Source organism: Loxodonta africana, unplaced genomic scaffold (assembly GCF_030014295.1).
Source record: "Loxodonta africana isolate mLoxAfr1 unplaced genomic scaffold, mLoxAfr1.hap2 scaffold_272, whole genome shotgun sequence".
Classification (NCBI taxonomy): Eukaryota; Metazoa; Chordata; class Mammalia; order Proboscidea; family Elephantidae; genus Loxodonta; species Loxodonta africana.
Window position 1 is genome coordinate 171,054 of NW_026974995.1, and position 22,416 is coordinate 193,469.

Genomic DNA, 22,416 nt, shown 5'->3' on the forward strand with positions numbered 1-22,416 from the left:
TAGATAACACTTTAACACAACACAGTGAAGAATATTACAAATAAATTATCTACTCTAGTTATTTTCCCAAATCTATATAAAAAATTAAAACAGCAAATAAAGGTATTACTCTCTACTTACTCTTTCCCATTCTCCATTCCCTCTCCTATCACCTGCAAAAATAAGCGTTATTAATGATTTGAATTTTATTCTGAAGGCATTTTGGATCCCAATAAAATAATCTCTTACTTCAATTTTTCATTTTATTAATTGGGTTTGAATCTTGCCATAGTTTCTGAATTATTCACTAGGAATGTCACCTCAATAAGATGCAAATGAATAGGGTTTAAAATAGGGTTAAGTGAACAGGGTTTAAAGTAGAACACTAATTCATCCTAAAACTACATGTGAGAAACAAGTGGATCTAAACCCAAATATTTCTCAGTTGTCATGTGTTCTCAGTTCCCATAACTGAATGTTCCATGATCAACTGCATTCAATAATACCCTGACATTTAACCTGCAGTCCAGTTGAATAATCCAGTCATTCAGTCTACAATGAATAGTTAATGAGCACTCCTGATCTGTTCACCTCAGATCTTGAAAGAACCTCAAGGGAACATTTTCGTAACTTCTTGCCCTTGGACAGTTCCATGATCTCCTTCGAAACTTTTTTTTTAGTTGTCTTTGAGTTGATTCTGACTCATGGTGACCCCATGTGTGCAGAGTAGAATTGCACTCCATAGGATTTTGAAGGCTGGTGCCTTTTGGAAGCATTTTGACAGGCCTTTCTTCCCAGGCTTCTGGGTGAGTTCAAACCACCAGCCTTTCAATTAGTAGAGAAGCACTTAACCATTTATGCCACCCATGGACTCCACTTTTGGCTGTTGTTATTTTCCAGGCCAAGAACATTTATGACTTTACTGTACATACCTTATCAAAAGAAAAGAGCTTTAGACTTGTAATTAAAGATTTTATCTTATGCTCAATTCTGTTACTAACTAACTGTGTGACCTTAGGTGAATTATTTCCCTTCTCTGGTCCTGAAATGTGCAAGTTTATTGTTGTTAGGTGCCATTGAGTCAGTTTGGACTCATAGCAACCCTATGTCTAACACAACGAAACACTGCCAGGTCCTGTGCCACCCTTAACAATCATTGTTATACTTGAGCCCATTGTTGCAGCCATTGTGCCAATCCATCTTGTTGATGGTCTTTCTCTCTTTCATTGACCCTGTACTTTACCAAGACTGATGTCCTTCTCCAGGGACTGGTCCCTCCTAATAACATGTGTAAAGTATGAGACGTAGTTGAGTCATCCTTTCTTCAAATGAGCATTCTGGCTGTACTTCTTCCAAGAAAGATTTGTTCAGTCCTCTGACAGTCCATACCAGCGCCATAATTACAAGGCATCTGCTCTTCTTTGGTTTTCCTTATTCATTGTACCGCTTTCACATGTGTATGAGACAACTGAAAACACCATAGCTTGGGTCAGGTGCACCTCAGTCCTCAAAGGGGCATATTTGCTTTTTAATACTTTAAAGAGGTCTTTTGTGGTAGATTAACCCAGTATAATGTGTTGTTTGATTTATTGACTACTGCTTCCACGGGCATTGATTGTGGATCCAAGTAAAACATAATCCTTGACAACTTCAGTCTTTCACCATTTATCATGATGTTCTTATTGGTCCAGTTTTCTTTATGTTGACGTGTAATCCATTCTGAAGGTTGTTGTCTTTGATCTTCATCAGTAAGTGTTTCCAGTCCTCTTCACTTTGAGCAAGGTACATTGTGTTATCTGCATATTGCAGGTTGTTAATGAGACTTCCTCCAATCCTGATGCCACCTTCTTCATGTAGTTCACAAGTTTAGGAAGGATTAATAAAAACACGTAAGTACTTCTTTGCACATTTCTGAACCAGGGGTGCTTTCTTTCTATGTATTATATCTTTCAGTTTTTACAGAAGCTTTTTAAAGTTAGGTCTTCTTGTTCCCGTTCAATTGTTGGAAAATCTGAGGCTTATATACTTTCAATGACTCACCAAAATGCTTCCTCAAGAGTATACTCCTCTGTTTATAACAAAAAATTCCAGATGTTGGGCCTGATTTTCTCCAAGAAGTTTGGGTCTGCTTTTTGCCACTAGGCCCTTCGATAAAAATGCAAATCATGCCTCCTTTTCTGCCTCCCATCTCTCCGTCTCAGCCCCTCCTTGGACTTCTCATTTCATCCTCATCGGGGATACCTAGCAGGCACTGATACACCTAGCAGGAAGAACATTCTGATGTCAGAATTCTGGGTAGGAGCATGGTCTCCCAAATAAGAAAGCAATATTGCAATGTAATCTGTCCTATCTTTAATTACTTGCAACCACATTAAAAAAACAAAAATCCAGGTTTCTTTCCTGTGAGTGGAAAATCATATCTTTAAAAAGAAAAAGAAAACACGTAAGACAAGTATTCCATATTTCCTTTCTCTTTTCCTTCTGTCTCCCTTCTTTATGAACTATTTTAAAACATAGATGGGGTTAGAAACAGGAGAATGTAATATTAATAATGTTAAAAGTAATAAGTAATAATTATTACCAGATATCTCTTACAAATGAGGAAACTGAAATTAATGGGTTAAGAAACTTGCCTGAATTCATGTCTACCACGCATATTTCACTCATCTGAGCCTTTAACTGGCTTCAAGACTTTAATCCTTCTAGAAGAGATGGGTTTAAGCAATCCTATGGAGAAGGGATTGAGGTTTCCTCAAACGCATTCACAGTGAGAATGGAGTTTAACTTATTGGCCCCAAGGTTTGCTTTTGCTCTTGAACTGTCTGACCTGGGTAGCACATTGGAACATCCTTAGGGACTTGGCTGGGAGTAATGGTTTTTTTGGAGCTCCTGAGGCTGAAAGCCTACCATAGGCTTTTGTAGATTTTGTGTGAATTACAATAAATATCCAACACAGTAAAAAGAGAAACCTTAACTCAAAAGTACCTGTGGAAAGGGTACTGACCTCAGAGTTATTTCTCCCTCTGTGTACGGAAATAGCTTATTCCATAAAGACCTTTTCAAGAACAAGATTGATGAACATTTGATATATTTTTTTAAACCACACTGCCCAGTGTCATCGACCCACTTGTTTTTTCTAAGGTACTGCTTCTAGGGAGCAACAATGTAAAGTCTGCATTTGCAGGGTTTCTTCTCTCCATAAACTCCCCACTCTCCATAACCTCCTGTGATAGAAAGCATTGAGAAATGTCAATGAAGTACTGTTTCCATGTTTCAACTGGGATTCATATGATTCATCTTCTAAGCAAATTAATGCTGAAGATATGAAAAATATACTTAATTGGAAGTCATATATCTGCTCATAAGAAAAGAGGTAAGTTTTTCAAGTCTGTTAAAAACATTTTCTTCCCAATACCTCCTTATAAGTGATCTTGTGGAATCTATGCTCTGATGGAATCTATACTTGGTCTTTACCCCCCAATGAAAGGTGAAGGTGGACAAGGATTCCTAAATCTTTGCTGGCCTCAGAGCAAGTACACTATCTATCAAAGTCCTTCCTGCTTACACAAGAGGAAATAAACTACACTATGGCATTGAAGCCAGCCTGAGCAGAAATTTCTAATCTTCGGGATCCTCTTTTAAAGATTTGAAGTTCAGTGGTGATGATTATGAGACAGGATTTTCAAGACCCATGGCAACACTTGATCATGACCTACAATGGCACCTGCTCTCAGGTTGAGGTCCAAGTGGTAGTGTAGTTAGTCAGGGAGAAAAAAGTTGAACTCTGTGATGAAATCTTGGGTCACACAGCCATCAATAACATTCTTTGTTTGTCTCCTCCCATTTGTCTTTCTGCATCCCCTTCTCTTGCTCTTCTTCCTTCCCTGGAATTCACTGACTGTCACTCTCCTCTCCCCTACTTTAACTTCGGCCAGTCTCTGTCCCTTCCCTCCCTTCACTATTATTTGTTATGCACCTAGTTTGGTATTTGTCCCACCATGAAGTTTACAGTGGTTGGTTTTGGAGACAGGAAGGAAACTTAAGGTGTCATTTGACATCATTCTCTGCTGGTTTGGGACTTCTCCTTTCTAGGATGCAGTCTACATGGATGGTTGAGATTTTATGATTTATATGATTGTTGTTAGACACTAGAGAGAGAGGCTATCTAGTAGCATCCAAACCTTTTTATAGCCTGGTTAAACTTGGCAAAACTCTGTTACAGGTGAATCTTTGTACATAAGGAAAACAAGAAAAATGGCTAACTTACCTCGTGAAAAAGCACACAGGTCAAACAATGAAAGTGAAAACCTATTTAAGGTCATGCAAAAATAATATATAATCTAATATTACCTCATTCAATTCGATACATACCTAATAAAGTACATACTAATATAAGAGTATAGGGGATAGAGGTAGATGCCTATTTGTCTGGGAAGAAAAGGGAAGATTTTTGGGGCCAGAGATACAGATTTGGGAGGAGCTATAATTTGGACTATTAACATTTCAACAGGTAAAGTAAAAATTAAAGATACTAATAGATAGATAGATACAGCTAATAGCAAGTTCCCCTACCGTGGTGTCCTCCAGTATCAGGGAGGTAGGACTGTTCAGGAGTATTAGGAAACAATGGCTGAGCTCAGTGACAGAACTCTAAGGTACTGCTGACCTTAGCTAATGCATACATCTTTGTGAAGTGCTGCTTGCCTATCTTCAGGTTTCAAATCTTCTTTGCTCATTTAAAGCAAAATCAAATAGAATTGCATCACCTGGCTTTCAATGCTGTCCATCAGCAGCCCCCAAACTTACCTCTTACAACTTCTTGTTTTAATGAGTATAGTTTTTTACAATGCTTACCTGAATCAGTTCATGCTTCTCCCCCTCCTTATCATCTTTTACTCACTCGCTAACCTAACTGCTCCTCTCCTCACAGCAAATGACAGGCTTTTGTCTTTAGTCCCTGTCAGGAACTTAGTGTTTCAAAATAAAGTAATAATTAATTCACTTGCTCTTTATATTTGTCAGAGATAACTGAAACTGCCAGTCAAAGCTTTTTGTTTTTATAACCGGTATTATCACACTGAGTTAATATTTGAGCTGGGTCACAGAAAATAAATAAATAAATAAATAAACAAAATTTTATTTCTTTTTGTACAGCTTTATAAGAGGAACAATTTGACTTACTAATTTGAAACATTAATTCTACATGGTAAAATTCAGTATAAGCTTTTCAATACTTTAGTTCCAGAAAATTTAGTGAGAAACTTCAGTTTCATACATTGAAATCAGTAAATCCATTCATTTCTCATTTTTGAACCTTCACTGACCCTCAATTTGTTCTCTAGGGTTCTCTCTACTTTTGGAACCACAGTTCATTAGGTATTATCATATACAGTCCTGTGTAACTTTTTGCAGATAATTATCTTATTCAGAATTATGTTATCCCTCCAATGTGATCATAAAGAGCTTGAAGACACATATCTATGTGCTGCTATAGCTACCAGAGACCTGATTAGGTTCTTAGTACATATGATGGCTGAGTTGAAGGTGCTATTGATTCATTGATGAATAGATGATTAATCAGAAAAAGGAAGAGTACCTCAAAATTCATTCTAAAAAAATTCTAGATCCTTTGACATTAATATTAAAAATTATAGAAATAATATAAGACAGGATAAAGACACAACTCTCCAGATTGATGACTGATGGACATAAATATGAAAAAAGGGAAAGAGCTCAAATTTAAAGGTATTTAAAAAACTAATGGATGGGGGCCAAGATGGCTGACTAGGCAGAGGCTACCTCGGATCCCTCTTGCAACAAAGACTCGGAAAAACAAGTGAATCGATCACATACATGACAATCTACGAACCCTGACCAACAAACACAGATTTAAAGAGTTGACCTGCGTGACAGAGATGGAGAACGAACAACTACGGGGAAGCAGAGACTGTTTTCGGAGCCTGGAGCCAGCGTCCCAGTCAGGTAACCTTGGCGCTGGGCTTAGGACTGGGCGCAAGGGAGCTGAACACAGCACCCTGTGTTGGCGCAAACACGGAGTGCAACCCTACCCCCCTGAAATGACCTTGGGAGGGGGCCCAGCTGGTCAGCGCGGGCAGCGTGGTGACACGACTGGCAGGAGGAGAAGTCGCTGGGAAGCAGTGACTGGTTTTGGAGCCGGAAGTGCAGCATCCCACCCGGGGAACCTTGGCACGGGGCTTTGGACTGACAGCACAGGAACTGACCACGGCTTCTGCGGGTCTGACCCTCGGGGGCAGTCTCTACCCAGCCAGCACACATAGGCGACACGCCCCTTGGAAATCTCAGATAAAATAGTCATCCCAAGCAAGATAAGTAACTTTGTCTATATTCCGGGGTGCTACTGCCTCCTGTTTTTCTGAACCCTCCCCTCCCCTTCCCAGGCGGCTTCATTAACATTGGAATTTCCTGAGCCAGAGGAAGAACTGCTCCCCGGTTTTTCTCCCCCCCCCTTTTTTTTTTGGTCTTTTCCTAACCCATTCTTCCGGCCTGAGAGAAGCAACCACAAAAACCCAGGGACCAAAAATCCTTCCCTAATTGGACTAAAAACACAGAATCAGCTCCAGCCAAACATATGTAATCCACAGTCTCCGACTTTCATCCCTACAGGGAAGAAGGTGGCTATTATAATGCAAAGGCATTCCTGATAATGATCTGACTGCATTTTTTTTAGCGGATTTACTGGAAAGACAATTTTCCCAGGTCTGATATCTCTGCGTATTCAACAGAGCCCTCACTGACCCACAACAGGGAACTGAGGGCTGAAGCTCCCCCCAGACCACCTAGCCTCCTGCCTTAGGGGTCTAAGGAGGGTGACACCTACCAATCTGTAGAGGTACTTGCATTGGGGGCCTAAGGTACAGCTGCAGAGCCCACCCACCAAGGTGCTTTTGGAATAGAGACACACCTACCTCACTGACACTTGGGGGAAGACTGTCAGCATCCTGCCCCCCCTGGAGTGTGAACCCCAGCTGCTACTAGAATCTGGTGAACACAACTATCACCACTACTTCTCAAGGTGGATAGGTGATAGGCTGCATCACACACTTGATCACCCCAAATCGGATTCTACTCAAGAATAGTGAATGAACTCAGGCATATAAATCTGGTAACAGCCCAAACCAGCTGGTAATAGGTCATAAGTAAGTCAAAGATTAAAAAAAAAACAACGGCTACAAAAATCAAGACAGCACAATCTAGTAGCCCATCCAAGTATATTGAAAGAAAACAAAAAAAGATAATACTACGTGAGCAAATATAGAATAAATCAGTACAATATCTTAGTGATGGCTTGGAGACAGCAGTCGATATCAAACCACATAAAGAAGCAGACCATGACTGCTTCTACAACCCCCCAAACTAAAGAATCAAAATCTTTCCCAAATGAAGATACAATCCTGGAATTATCAGATACAGAATATAAAAACTAAATTTACAGAATGCTTCAAGACATCACGGATGACCTCAGAAATGAAATAAGGCAATCTGCAGAAAAAGCCAAGGAACATAGTGATAAAACAGTTGAAGAACTCAAAAAGATTATTCAAGAACATAGTGGAAAAATTAATAAGTTGCAAGAATCCATACAGAGACAGCATTCAGAAATCCAAAAGATTAACAATAAAATTACAGAATTAAACAATGCAATAGGAAGTCAGAGGAGCAGACTCGAGCAATTGGAATGCAGACTGGGACATCTGGAGGACCAGGGAATCAACACCAACATAGCTGAAAAAAATCAGATAAAAGAATTAAAAAAAATGAAGAAACCCTAAGAATCATGTGGGACTCTATCAAGAAGGATAACTTGTGAGTGATTGGAGTCCCGGAACAGGGAGGGGGGACAGAAAACACAGAGAAAATAGTTGAAGATCTCCTGACACAAAACTTCCCTGACATCATGAAAGACGAAAGGATATCTATCCAAGATGCTCATCGAACCCCATTTAAGATTGATCCAAAAAGAAAAACACTAAGACATATTATCATCAAACTCGCCAAAACCAAAGATAAACAGAAAATTTTAAAAGCAGCCAGGGAGAAAAGAAAGGTTTCCTTCAAGGGAGAATCAATAAGAATAAGTTCAGACTACTCAGCAGAAACCATGCAGGCAAGAAGAGAATGGGACGACATATACAGAGCACTGAAGGAGAAAAACTGCCAGCCAAGGATCATATATCCAGAAAAACTCTCTCTGAAATATGAAGGCGAAATTAAGATATTTACAGATAAACACAAGTTTAGAGAATTTGCAAAAACCAAACCAAAGCTACAAGAAATACTAAAGGATACTGTTTGGTCAGAAAACCAATAACATCAGATACCAGCACAACACAAGGTCACAAAACAGAACGTCCTGATATCAAGTCAAATAGGGAAATCATAAAAACAAAGATTAATTAAAAAATAATAATAATACATATAACAGAGAATCATGGAAGTCAATAGGTAAAAGATCACAATAATCAAAAAGAGGAACTAAATACAGGAGGCATTGAACTGCCATATGGAGAGTGATACAAGGTGATATAGAACAATACAAGTTAGGTTTTTACTTAGAAAAATAGGGGTAAATAATAAGGTAACCACAAAAAGGTATAACAACTCCATAACTCAAGATAAAAGCCAAGAAAAACGTAACGACTCAACTAACATAAAGTCAAACACTATGAAAATGAGGATCTCACAATTTACTAAGAAAAACGTCTCAGCACAAAAAAGTATGTGGAAAAACGAAATGGCCAACAACACACGTGAAAAGGCATCAAAATGACAGCACTAAAAACTTATTTATCTTTAATTACGCTGAACGTAAATGGACTAAATGCACCAATAAAGAGACAGAGAGTCACAGACTGGATAAAGAAACACGATCCATCTATATGCTGCCTACAAGAGACACACCTTAGACTTAGAGACACAAACAAACTAAAACTCAAAGGATGGAAAAAAACATACCAAGCAAACAATAAGCAAAAAAGAAGAGGAGTAGCAATATTAATTTCTGACAAAATAGACTTTAGACTTAAATCCACCACAAAGGATAAAGAAGGACACTATATAATGATAAAAGGGACAATTGATCAGGAAGACATAACCATATTAATATTTACGCACTCTATGACAGGGCTGCAAGATACATAAATCAAATTTTAACAGAATTGAAAAGTGAGATAGACACCTCCACAATTATACTAGGAGACTTCAACACACCACTTTCGGAGAAGGACAGGACATCCAGTAAGAAGCTCAATAGAGACACGGAAGACCTACTTACCACAATCAACCAACTTGACTTCATTGACTTATACAGAACTCTCCACCCAACTGCTGCAAAGTATACTTTTTTTTCCAGCGCACATGGAACATTCTCTAGAATAGACCACATATTAGGTCATATAACAAACCTTAGCAGAGTCCAAAACATCGAAATATTCCAAACCATCTTCTCAGACCACAATGCCATTAAAGTGGAAATCAGTAACAGAAAAACTAGGGAAAAGAAATCAAATACTTGGAAAATGAACAATACCCTCCTGAAAAAAGACTGGGTTATAGAAGACATCAAGGAGGGAATAAGGAAATTCATAGAATGCAACGAGAATGAAAATACTTCCTATCAAAACCTCTGGGACAAAGCAAAAGCAGTGCTCACAGGCCAATTTATATCGACAAATGCACACATACAAAAAGAAGAAAGAGCCAAAAGCAGAAAACTGTCCCTACAACTTGAACAAATAGAAAGTGAGCAACAAAAGAGTCCATCAGGCACCAGAAGAAAACAAATAATAAAAATTAGAGCTGAACTAAATGAATTAGAGAACAGAAAAACAATTGAAAGAATTAACAAAGCCAAAAGCTGGTTCTTTGAAAAGAAAAACAATTGAAAGAATTAACAAAGCCAAAAGCTGGTTCTTTGAAAAAATTAACAAAATTGATAAACCATTGGCTAGACTGACTAAAGAAATACAGGAAAGGAAAAAAATAACCCGAATAAGAAACGAGAAGGGCCACATCACAACAGACCCAACTGAAATTAAAAGAATCATTTCAGATTATTACGAAAAATTGTACTCTAACAAATTTGCAAACCTAGAAGAAATGGATGAATTCTTGGAAAAACACTACCTACCTAAACTAACACAATCAGAAGTAGAACAACTAAACAGACCCATAACAAAAAAAGAGATTGAAACGGTAATCAAAAAACTTCCAACAAAAAAAAAGCCGTGGCCCGGACGGCTTCACTGCAGAGTTCTACCAAACTTTCAGAGAAGAGTTAACACCACTACTATTGAAGGTATTTTAAAGCATAGAAAATGACGGAATACTACCCAACTCATTCTATGAAGCCACCATCTCCCTGATACCAAAACCAGGTAAAGACATTACAAAAAAAGAAAATTATAGACCTATATCCCTCATGAACATAGATGCAAAAATCCTCAACAAAATTCTAGCCAATAGAATCCAACAGCACACCAAAAAAATAATTCACCCTGATCAAGTGGGATTTATACCAGGTATGCAAGGCTGGTTTAATATCAGAAAAACCATTAATGTAATCCATCACATAAATAAAACAAAAGATAAAAACCACATGATCTTATCAATTGATGCAGAAAAGGCATTTGACAAAGTCCAACACCAATTCATGATAAAAACTGTTACCAAAATAGGAATAGAAGGAAAATTCCTCAACATAATAAAGGGCATCTATGCAAAGTCAACAGCCAATATCACTCTAAATGGAGAGAACCTGAAAGCATTTCCCTTGAGAACAGGAACCAGACAAGGATGCCCTTTATCACCGCTCTTATTCAACATCGTGTTGGAAGTCCTAGCCAGGGCAATTAGGCTAGACAAGGAAATAAAAGGTATCCGGATTGGCAAGGAGGAAGTAAAGTTATCACTATTTGCAGATGACATGATCTTATACACAGAAAACCCTAAGGAATCCTCCAGAAAACTATTGAAACTAATAGAAGAGTTTGGCAGAGTCTCAGGTTATAAAATAAACATACAAAAATCACTTGGATTCCTCTACATCAACAAAAAGAACACCGAAGAGGAAATCACCAAATCAATACCATTCACAGTAGCCCCCAAGAAGATAAAATACTTACGAATAAATCTTACCAAGGATGTAAAAGACCCATACAAAGAAAACTACAAAGCTCTACTACAAGAAATTCAAAAGGACATACTTAAGTGGAAAAACATACCTTGCTCATGGATAGGAAGACTTAACATAGTAAAAATGTCTATTCTACCAAAAGCCATCTATACATATAACACACTTCCGATCCAAATTCCAATGTCATATTTTAAGGGGATAGAGAAACAAATCACCAATTTCATATGGAAGGGAAAGAAGCCCTGGATAAGCAAAGCATTACTGAAAAAGAAGAAGAAAGTGGGAGGCCTCACTCTACCTGATTTCAGAACCTATTATACAGCCACAGTAGTCAAAACAGCCTGGTACTGGTACAAGAACAGGCACACAGACCAATGGAACAGAATTGAGAACCCAGATATAAATCCATCCATGTATGACCAGCTGATATTTGACAAAGGACCAGTGTCAGTTAATTGGGGAAAAGATAGTCTTTTTAACAAATGGTGCTGGCATAACTGGATATGCATTTGCAAAAGAATGAAACAGGACCCATACCTCACACCATGCACAAAAACTAACTCCAAGTGGATCAAAGACCTAAACATAAAGACTAAAACGATAAAGATTATGGAAGAAAAAATAGGGACAACCCTAGGAGCCCTAATTCAAGGCATAAACAGAATACAAAACATTACCAAACATGATGAAGAGAAACCCGATAACTGGGAGCACCTAAAAATCAAACACCTATGCTCATCTAAAGACTTCACCAAAAGAGTAAAAAGACCACCTACAGACTGGGAAAGAATTTTCAACTATGACATCTCCGACCAGCGCCTGATCTCTAAAATCTATATGATTCTGTCAAAACTCAACCACAATCAAACAACCCAATCAAAAAGTGGCCAAAGGATATGGACACACATTTCACCAAAGAAGATATTCAGGCAGCCAACAGATACATGAGAAAATGCTCCCGATCATTAGCCATTAGAGAAATGCAAATTAAAACTACGATGAGATTCCATCTCACACCAACAAGGCTGGCATTAATCCAAAAAACACAAAATAATAAATGTTGGAGAGGCTGCGGAGAGATTGGAACTCTTATACACTGCTGGTGGGAATGTAAAATGGTAAAACCACTTTGGAAATCTATCTGGCATTATCTTAAACAGTTAGAAATAGAACTACCATACAATCCAGAAATCCCACTCCTGGGAATATATCCTAGAGATACAAGAGCCTTCACACAAACAGATATATGCACACCCATGTTTATGGCAGCTCTGTTTACAATAGCAAAAAGCTGGAAGCAACCAAGGTGTCCATCAACGGATGAATGGGTAAATAAATTGTGGTATATTCACACAATGGAATACTACGCATCGATAAAGAACAGTGTCGAATCTATGAAACATTTCATAACATGGAGGAACCTGGAAGGCATTATGCTGAGCGAAATGAGTCAGAGGCAAAAGGACAAATGTTGTATAAGACCACTATTATAAGATCTTGAGAAATAGTATAAACTGAGAAGAACACATACTTTTGTGGTTACGAAGGGGGGAGGGAGGGAGGGAGGGAGAGGGTTTTTTATTGATTAATCAGTAGATAAGAACTGTTTTAGGTGAAGGGAAAGACAACACTCAATACATGGAAGGTCAGCTCAATTGGACTGGACCAAAAGCAAAGAAGTTTCCGGGATAAAATGAATGCTTCAAAGGTCAGCGGAGCAGAGGCGGGGGTCTGGGGACCATGGTTTGAGGGTACTTCTAAGTCAATTGGCAAAATAATTCTATTATGAAAACATTCTGCATCCCACTTTGAAATGTGGCGTCTGGGGTCTTAAATGCTAACAAGCGGCCATCTAAGATGCAGCAATTGGTCTCAACCCACCTGGAGCAAAGGAAAATGAAGAACACCAAGGTCACACGACAACTAAGAGCCCAAGAGACAGAAAGGGACACATGAACCAGAGACCTACATCATCCTGAGACCAGAAGAACTAGTTGGTGCCCGGCCACAATCGATGACTGCCCTGACAGGGAGCACAACAGAGAACTCCTGAGGGAACAGGAGATCAGTGGGATGCAGACCCCAAATTCTCATAAAAAGATCATACTTAATGGTCTGACTGAGACTAGAGGAATCCCAGCGGCCATGCTCCCCAGACCTTCTGTTGGCACAGGACGGGAACCATCCCCAAAGACAACTCATCAGACATGAAAGGGACTGGTCAGCGGGTGGGAGAGAGATGCTGATGAAGAGTGAGCTAATTATATCAGGTGGTCACTTGAGATTGTGTTGGCAACTCTTGTCTGGAGGGGGGATTGGAGGATAGAGAGAGAGGGAAGCTGGCAAAATTGTCACGAAAGGAGAGACTGAAAGGGCTGACTCAATAGGGGGAGAGCAAGTGGGAGTACAGAGTAAGATATATGTAAACTTATATGTGACAGACTGGATTTGTAAATGTTCACTTGAAGCTTAATAAAAGTTAATAAAAAAATAGCTAAATTCCATTAAACAACTCGGAGTCCTTTTTGTTATTAGGTGCCTAGTAAATATTAATAGAAGCTTTTGCTACATTTTTTATGCCTTCAGATTTTCTACTTTGCCAATAGAAAATATCAGAACTTTATAACCTGGCTTTTATGGCCTTCAGCTATGATGGCAACTTACTTTTCCAACTTTTGTAGCACAACTTTTGAGTCTGACTAGAGGGTTCATATTGATATATTTTCCTGATATAGCATGTGCCTTATCATCACCATGAAACCTTTTGTTTCATTTTTTCTTATCTAAATGCCCTCCTTCCTTTGATTTTTATCCCCAACTTTTCACTACCAAGGCCCCTATTTTGTTTTTACTTTCCTCTCATTATGGGTCCATTGTATTGATGCTATTACATAATTTTGATTCATTTTTCTCTTCTTATTTATTAAAGATATTTAGAACTCACAATCCTAGGTTCTGATCATTATAAGAAAACTACTGTCATCCAGAGTGCTGATATGATTTCAGCCGCTCATCAAAGGAACTTAATATTTTAATACAGTGGTACAGCTTTATTATGGGTAGATAAAAAATTTTAATTAATGTTTTTGAAAAATTAAGAATATCTCTTTTAAATCCAATAGTGATAATCATAATGAAAATAACCGCTCTTATCTTGGGTACTGCGTACTCGCATCTAATAGTTAAGCATCAAATTTTTTAATCTTCATAGCAACGTTTAAGAGTATATTATTTTATTATTTGTGTTTTACAGATGAAGAAAGTAAATCACAGAGATATCAAGGAACTTGTTAAGTGTCACACCTCTGATGAAGAGTGAGGCAAGGTTTGAAACTAGGCAACGTGGCTTCAGACTCTATGTATTGATCACTGTGCTGACATATCTCTCAGTTCTAAGCTTTGAATGTTTGCATCTGATAGAACATGGTTTGGAATATGGATCTCTCCACTTAAAGTTATAGCTTACTTCTTACATAATTTTGAGTTCTTCACTGCTCAATCTATCCTTGAAAAAAATCTGTGCTTTTCTCTCTGTATATGGTTTCTTCTCTTCTAATATGTGTTGCATAGTGCCTTACTTTATTAGTGGTCGCCAAATAAAGTTTTTAGAAGAAGTATTCTGGGGAATTCAGGATAAAGAAGGATATATATGAGTAAAAACAATACTTAAGTTATTGGAATATTAGAAGTTATATGCAAGTCAAATTCATAGGTAGAGAAGTGCAATATTCTATGTTGAAGCTAAGTTAAGGGGATAAGTTCAAAAGAAAGATAAAGAGTAGTTTCCCTCCATTATGCCAACCAAAAGCATAGCTGTGGATTGTAAATATGTGTTGTAAATCCTAGCTTCTATTCCTGTGGTTATAATCCCATTTGCGCATGAGTTGTCTTTGTTGTGTTAATGAGACAGAATTAGTGTTGGTTGTGTCTTGAGTCAATCTTTTTTGAAATATAAATAAACGAGATTAAACAAGAAAGCTAGAAGCAGAGATAGGGGAAGAAAGATGCCAAGCCACATGATCACTCAGGAGCAGAAGTGCAAAGAGACAAGGACCTTCCTCTGAGCTGACTGAGAGAGAAAACCTTCTTCTAGGGCCAGCACCTTGAATTCAGACTTCTAGCCCCCTAAACTGTGATAAAATCCATTTCTGTTTGTTAAAGACACCCATTTCTGGTAACTCTGTCATAGCAGCACTAGATAACTAAGACATGCATTATCCAGCCATTTGTTATGTCATGAACATCAGTGAAGCTCGCATCTTGACCATGAGAGGCATAGATGATAGGTTGTCAAAATAGATCCGTTTTAAAGCATATTCCACTCAAGATTCTAAATGGCCAGGGATAGTAGACACAAAAATGAGCCAACAGAACGGAAAATATGTTCTTTAAAAGAAATTCTTCAGCAATATTATTGCTCAGTTATATTTGAATGTATTTTTCAAAGCACGTAGATAAGATGCGTAATGTATGAAACGTATATACTTGTATATGTGTGAGTGTAGACCCTTCTTCAAATTCTCATGATAACTCAGAATAAGGTAGGGCAGATATTGGTACTTCATTTTTCACAAGAAGACCAAGTTTCAAAGCAGTTAAGTCACTTGTCCAGGGAAAGACAAAACAAGTTCTGCAGTTCTCAATCTTGGTAAAAATCAAAGTTTCTGAAGGATATATATATACATACATGTATTTTACTTTATTTGCAAAATACAAAAGTGTTGGGCAAATCAGTCAGTTTCAGAATCAATAGATAAATCTGGGAGAGGCCTGTGCATCTGTAGATTTACACAGATTCCTGGGGAATTTTGGTGCACACCAAAGGCAATTGAAGATAACAAAACATGGAACAGAACAAACAAATTCAGAGTTTAGCCAAATGATCTTCCCAAAATATCACTTTTTTCTTCTCTCTGCAGATTAAACCTTTGTCAGCTTCATCACACATACAGCCACTGACATGGCGATGAATAACAGTGTGACTGAATTCATTCTGTTTGGGTTGACGCAGGATGCTGAACAGCAGAAAGCAATATCTGGGATCTTCTTGATTCCTTACCTTTTGACTCTGCTGGGGAACTCTCTCATTGTGGTGAGTCCCATGTACTTCTTCCTATTCTACCTGTCCTTTGCTGATGCCTGCTTTTCTACAACTACGGCAACCAAATTGATTATGGATGCTCTGTTTCAGGAGAAGACTATTTCCTACCATGAGTGCATGACTCAGGTCTTTGCAGTCCATTTCTTTGGGTGTATGGAGATATTTGTGCTCATCCTCATGGCTTTTGATCGCTATGCGGCCATTTGTAAACCTCTGCGATACACAACCATCATGAGCAGGCGTGTCTGTGTCATGCTGGTGATTCTGGCCTGGGTGGGATCTTGTATCCATTCTTCAGCACAGATTTTCTTGGCTTTGAAATTGCCCTTCTGTGGCCCCAATGTGATTGATCACTATTTCTGTGACTTGCAGCCCTTGTTGAAACTTGCCTGCATGGACACTTATGTGATAAATTTGCTAGTTGTTTCCAATAGTGGGGCCATATGCATGGTGAGTTTCATGCTTTTGCTTATATCCTATGTTGTCATTTTATACTCTCTGAGAAACCACAGTGCAGAAGGAAGGCAAAAAGCTCTTTCTACCTGTACCTCCCATTTCATTGTGGTTGTCATATTTTTTGGTCCATGTACATTCATAGACACATGCCCACCAACTACATTTCCAGTGGACAAGATGGTGGCTGTGTTTTATACAATTGGGACACCCTTGCTCAACCCTCTGATCTATACACTGAGGAATGCAGAAGTGAAAAATGCCATGAAAAAGTTATGGTGTAGCAAATTATGACTTCAGTTGATAAATAAAAAAAAAAAAATGCAGAAGTGAAAAATGCCATGAAAAAGTTATGGTGTAGCAAATTATGACTTCAGTTGATAAATATGGTGTATTTAATTTACAATTCCTCAACATCTTAGTTTTTGGACAAGAAAGGTGAAATACATCTAACAGGAAAACAATCCTAACGGGAAACAACAATCAACATACATCAACGTGTTATTGATTCATTGTGCACACAGTTAATATTCTGAGAGGATTGTATTACACTATGAGTACTTAAAAGCTCACAACCACTGTGAACAACATATAATGATCCATACTTGAATTCTATCAACATCTGACCATTTTTACTTGGTAATTTCTTGTAGAAATTTTTCTCCTGAGAGAAATGCACTGTGTGTCAACCAAATTCCTTTTATAATTTTTTTTCTAGTACCATATGAATTTGGTCAACATGAGCCAGTACGTAAGAAACTTGCAGAATCCAGGTTGTCATTTTGCCAGTATGAGCATTTGATAGGATGTTCCTAGAAGATGATACCTTGGACATCTGTAGCTGAGCCTTCCTCACTGGGCAATCCTACACTGATACCACTAAGTCTCTCTTTCTGCCAGATTTTTCTGATCTCAGTCCCTGCAGCCACCAATGTGGAGGACCATATGCTAGCTTGTCAGAATAACACTCTCTAGAAGCACCCTTCCAGCACGCATGTACACACGTATGTGCAAATGCACACACACACACACACACACAAATACACACACAAATTTTAAGGTACTTGACTGGAACAGTTAGCTATGACCTCTGGATGAGAGACAATTAAAAATTAAAGTAGGAGGTGCTGTCAGCCAAACAGCAGAGTAGGCAACTCGAAACAAGTCCCTCCACAGAAACATCAGAAAAATGGGTACCGATGTGAGAGGCTGGCATACCTCTCTCTACTCCCATAATGGGGCAAGAGGATTCTCTACAGGGAATGCTCCAAAGCAGTTCTCACCAACCACTTGCCCACTTTACACTGACCAGGTTCCATACCCTTTATCTAGTTGTGAGGATTCTGATCTTTGTCATTCATTGCCTTCACTATGGAAACAGGCATGGTGTGGTCTGGAACACACTTTGTAATTTCATGCATTGTGTCTAGCCAAAATGTCAGCCTCACCACCTTGTTACATTAGAAATGTGAAATCATGATTTGTATCATTGCTGGAATTCAAAAGAACTGATTTCCCCTTAGGAAGGGCTTGTACGTTACTTGAATTTGAGAAACAATTTGTGTGCACACTTGTGAAAGGTACGCTTTATGGACAAAGGTTTGTGTAGTTAAAATTTACCTGTAAACAGGAAAAACTGCAAAATGAATTATAGCTCTTAGATCTGATTACGGAGCTCCAGTAGTGAGGGAAAAGGACTGACTTGAGGAAGGCTAAAGGGGAAAGGGTAACCATCACAAGCATAAGATTAAGGGGAAGAAAAGAAGCCTTGGAAATCAGTCTCAGATTGGGCAAGACCCCAGGCACAGGTAAAAAAAAAAATTTATATATATATATATGTATAGAAATCACAGGTGACCTCATAAAAGATCCAAGACAGCTATTAGAAAATCCCTTGTGGTTATTTATATGGTGAGGGAAGCCATTTTCAGTTTCCGCCATCCTGTATGTTAATTTTTCATTCTTTATTTATTTCATTAAAAGTACATGTCTTTTAAATTTGAGTATACAAGGCATACGGAGTCCCATATTTCTATTTCACCAAGAAAGTCTTTTTCATATCCATGCTGTTGATTTATCTATTCTTTAAAACGTTTTCCATTTGTTTTATAATGCAGAATTCCATAGTCCAAGGAATATTATATATATATTTTTTTATACATGTGTATATATATATATATATATTATTTTACTCATTCTTAAACAAGTTAAGATCTGGCATTTGCATATAACCAATATGGCAGATTTTGATATCACTTAAATGTCCATTTTTTGTGTATCCAGGTACAAGATTCACACTGTCTTGTGAAGTTTCACCACATACACGCACAGTTTAGTATTAGCATTCAGCAACAGGCTCAGATTGCTCAGGCCCCTTGTGCAGATTTTTGGATCTTTGTTCTCTGCATAGCTCCTTCCTCTCCAGGGTTCGGCCGCTCAGATTGCAGCCTCTTCAGCCACTCTGAACTCCGACCTCTGTTTCCTCATCCCAATGAGAAATGTAGATCAGAAAGAGCTTCTACCAGAAGCCTGCAGTTATCTTAAAACAAAACAAAACAACACTTAAACCTGCTGCCATGGAATCACTTTTGACCCATGACAAACCCACGTGTTACAGAGTAGAATTGCTTCATAGGATTTTCTTGACTGTAATCTCTAGAGGGAAACCCTGTTGTCGTAGCGGGTAAGTGCTAAGGCTGCTAACCAAAGGGTCAGCAGTTCGAATCCACCAGGCTCTCCTTGGAAACTCTATGGGGCGGTTCTACTCTGTCCCATAGGGTCGCTATGAGTCAGAATTGACTCGACCGCACTGGGTTTGGTTTTTTTTTTTTTTTTTTTGGTTTTAATCTCTACAGAAGTAGATGGCCAGTCCTTTCTTCCATAGCACTGTTGGGTGGGTTTGGACTACCAGCCTTTAGGTTCGTAGTTTAGCACAAATTGTTTGTACCATCCAGGACTTTTGCATCTATCCTAGGGCTCACCTGTTTTGTTTCCCTTCCCTAAGGGACTCTAGTTCTATACTGCTTTTTTTCCAATTTTGGAAACAATTGTTTCATTTTTTTTTTCCAGTTTTAGTAAAGAAATAGGGAAGTCCAGTTTCTCTGCTCTGTCTGAAAGGATTAAGTACTATATTTAAGAAAATTAAATTTCTATATCTCACTTTATTCAGCTTTCCTTTAGGAAGATGTTTAGTATACTTGATGATGGTTTCACACATTTTTATGTTCTTTATATAGTTTTTAGTTGTATTGTGACTTATTTTATTTTCTAAATATTTATTGCAATTTTATTTGAAAATGTTATGTTGATTTTCAGCTACACTTTTAATAAACCTTAAAACTTGTCATTGGCCCTCTCAGTTTTTCTAAAAAGATGAACATGTTAACAAATAATGAACTGTGCCTCTTCATTTTCAGTTTTGATTACCTTATTTCTTTTTGCCATTATTTTGTTGGTTAACACAGAGTTTCCAAAGTGACAGCCCATGGACAGAATTCCCCTGAAAGAATTTATTTGATCCAAAGATTGTTGCTCAGCAGAGCGTTTTAAAGAAACTTAATTGGTTATCAACATATTCAAATCAATAAAATGCACATAAAAATATGGATACCATACTTCTCCTGAAAATCTGAGTGTTTGGCAAATTGTACATACACTCCCATAAGGCAACAATGGATCAGAGCTAGTAATGGACGACCCTTAAGGAGGATAAAATTCACTCCATCTCTAAAGCCATATTCCTATGACCCCTTAAAAGTCTCCACAGAAGCTGGTGTTGCTCGTTTATTTATTCAACTGGACGCTGTAGGTTTTGAGGTTAGGATCTCTGCATTAGGGCCCTCAGTACAATGTATAGTAATAATAATTGAAAGAAAAAAAAGTTTCCATCGAGTTGATTCCAACTCACAAAGGCCCTGTGTGTCAGAGTAGAACTTGCTTCATAGGATTTTCAGTGGCAATGACCTTTAGAAAGTAGGTTGTCAGGACTTTCTTCCAAAGTACCTCTGGTTAGATTCAAACCATCGCCCTCTCAGTTATCAGTCAAGCACTTAACTGTTTGACCGCACTAATAAAAGATTGCTTTGTCTTGTTACTGAATTTAATGAACCTCTTTCACAGCTAAATTTGACATTTTTTTTTTAGTTTTATGGAAGAAACCCTTTCATCAAGTTAAAGAATTTCAATTTTACTTTTAGTTTGCTGTGTTTTGATCATAATCCAGACTAAGATCTACCAAATCCCACTTTGGCATCTTGGAAATGATTTTACTATATATATATAAAACCTGCTGCCATCGAGTCGATTCTGACTCATAGTGACCCTACAGGGCAGAGTAGAACTGCCCCATAGAGTTTCCAAGGAGAGCCTGGTGGATTTGAACTGCTGACCTTTTGGTTAGCAGCCGAAGTACTTAACCACTACTCCACCAGGGCTTCCATATATATATATATATATATATACACACACACACACATAGCCAGTGCTGTCGAGTCGATTTGGACTCATGTATATATATTTATATACGTATACACATATATATATATTTGTAATTGCTAGTCCTTACCTACTAAAATGTATTTAATGAGAAAGACAAGCACCCCATTTAATGAGATGAGAACTAATCTTCATTAAAGATGTCACTTTGGGAACTAAGGTACACCTGATCCAAGCCGTGGCATTTTCAGTTGCCTCATACGCATGTGAAAGCTGGACAATGACTATGGAAGACCAAAGAAGAATTGATGCTTTTTAACTACGGTTTTGGCAAAAAATATTGAATATACTGCCACAAGAAGGAACAAATCTGTCTTGGAAGAAGTACAGCCAGAATGCTTCTTAGAAGCAAGGATGGCGAGGCTTCCTCTCACATGCTTTGGACATGTTATCAGGAGGGACCTGTCCTTGAAGAAGGACATCATGCTTGGTAGAGGGTCAGAGAAAAAAAAAGGAAGACGCTTAAGGAGCTGGACTGACACAGTGGCTGCAGCAATGGGCTCAAACATAACAATTATGAAGACGGCATAGGGCTGGGCAGTGTTTTGTTCTGTTGAACATAGAATGGCTATGTGGTGGAACCAACTTGATGGCACCTAACGACAACAACAATTTTAATTACTTATTGAAAATATATCGAATAACTGGCAGGTGAACCTATATTATAATAAGACGTAGTCAGGGAGCAGCTGGTAGGTTTGAACTGCCAACATTTTGGTTAGCAGCCGAACCTGAACCACTGTGCCACCAGGGCTCCAAACAATTACAAACATGGAATTAAACCTAGCATTATTAAACCTCACATATTATACATATATGAAGTTTAGGACCACAAGCTAAATCCCTCTCAGTATTCACATAATATGATTATAATACAGACTCTCTTAAGGTTTTTACAGGATACCCTGGTTGCATAATGTTTATGGCTGCTAACCAAAAGTTCAGCAGTTCAAATCCAACAGGTACTCCATGGGAACCATATACAGCAGTTCTACCCTGTCCTATAGGGTCAATTATGTGTTGGAATCGATTCGACAGCAATGGGTTTGGTTTTTCTGGAAGGTTTTTACAAAGGCCCAAATAACCATACTATGGTGGCATTTCTCTTCTATATTGATGGTAAGTTGAAAAATGAATAAACCTAAAGTCAATGTGGGTACTTTGAAATATTTTAAGAAAGTATTGTGAAGTTTATTCTACAATTAAAAATTAAAGG

At 38.1% G+C, this 22,416-nt stretch overlaps 1 protein-coding gene across 1 annotated transcript; it reads left to right on the plus strand.

The window, feature by feature from the left end:
- Positions 1–13,361: 13,361 nt before the first annotated feature.
- Positions 13,362–17,699, plus strand: LOC135229350 (olfactory receptor 4C11-like). Its single transcript, XM_064278972.1, has one exon. The coding sequence runs from the start codon at positions 16,113–16,115 to the stop codon at positions 16,998–17,000; it is 888 nt and encodes a 295-aa protein (XP_064135042.1). The 5' UTR covers positions 13,362–16,112; the 3' UTR covers positions 17,001–17,699.
- Positions 17,700–22,416: the final 4,717 nt, after the last annotated feature.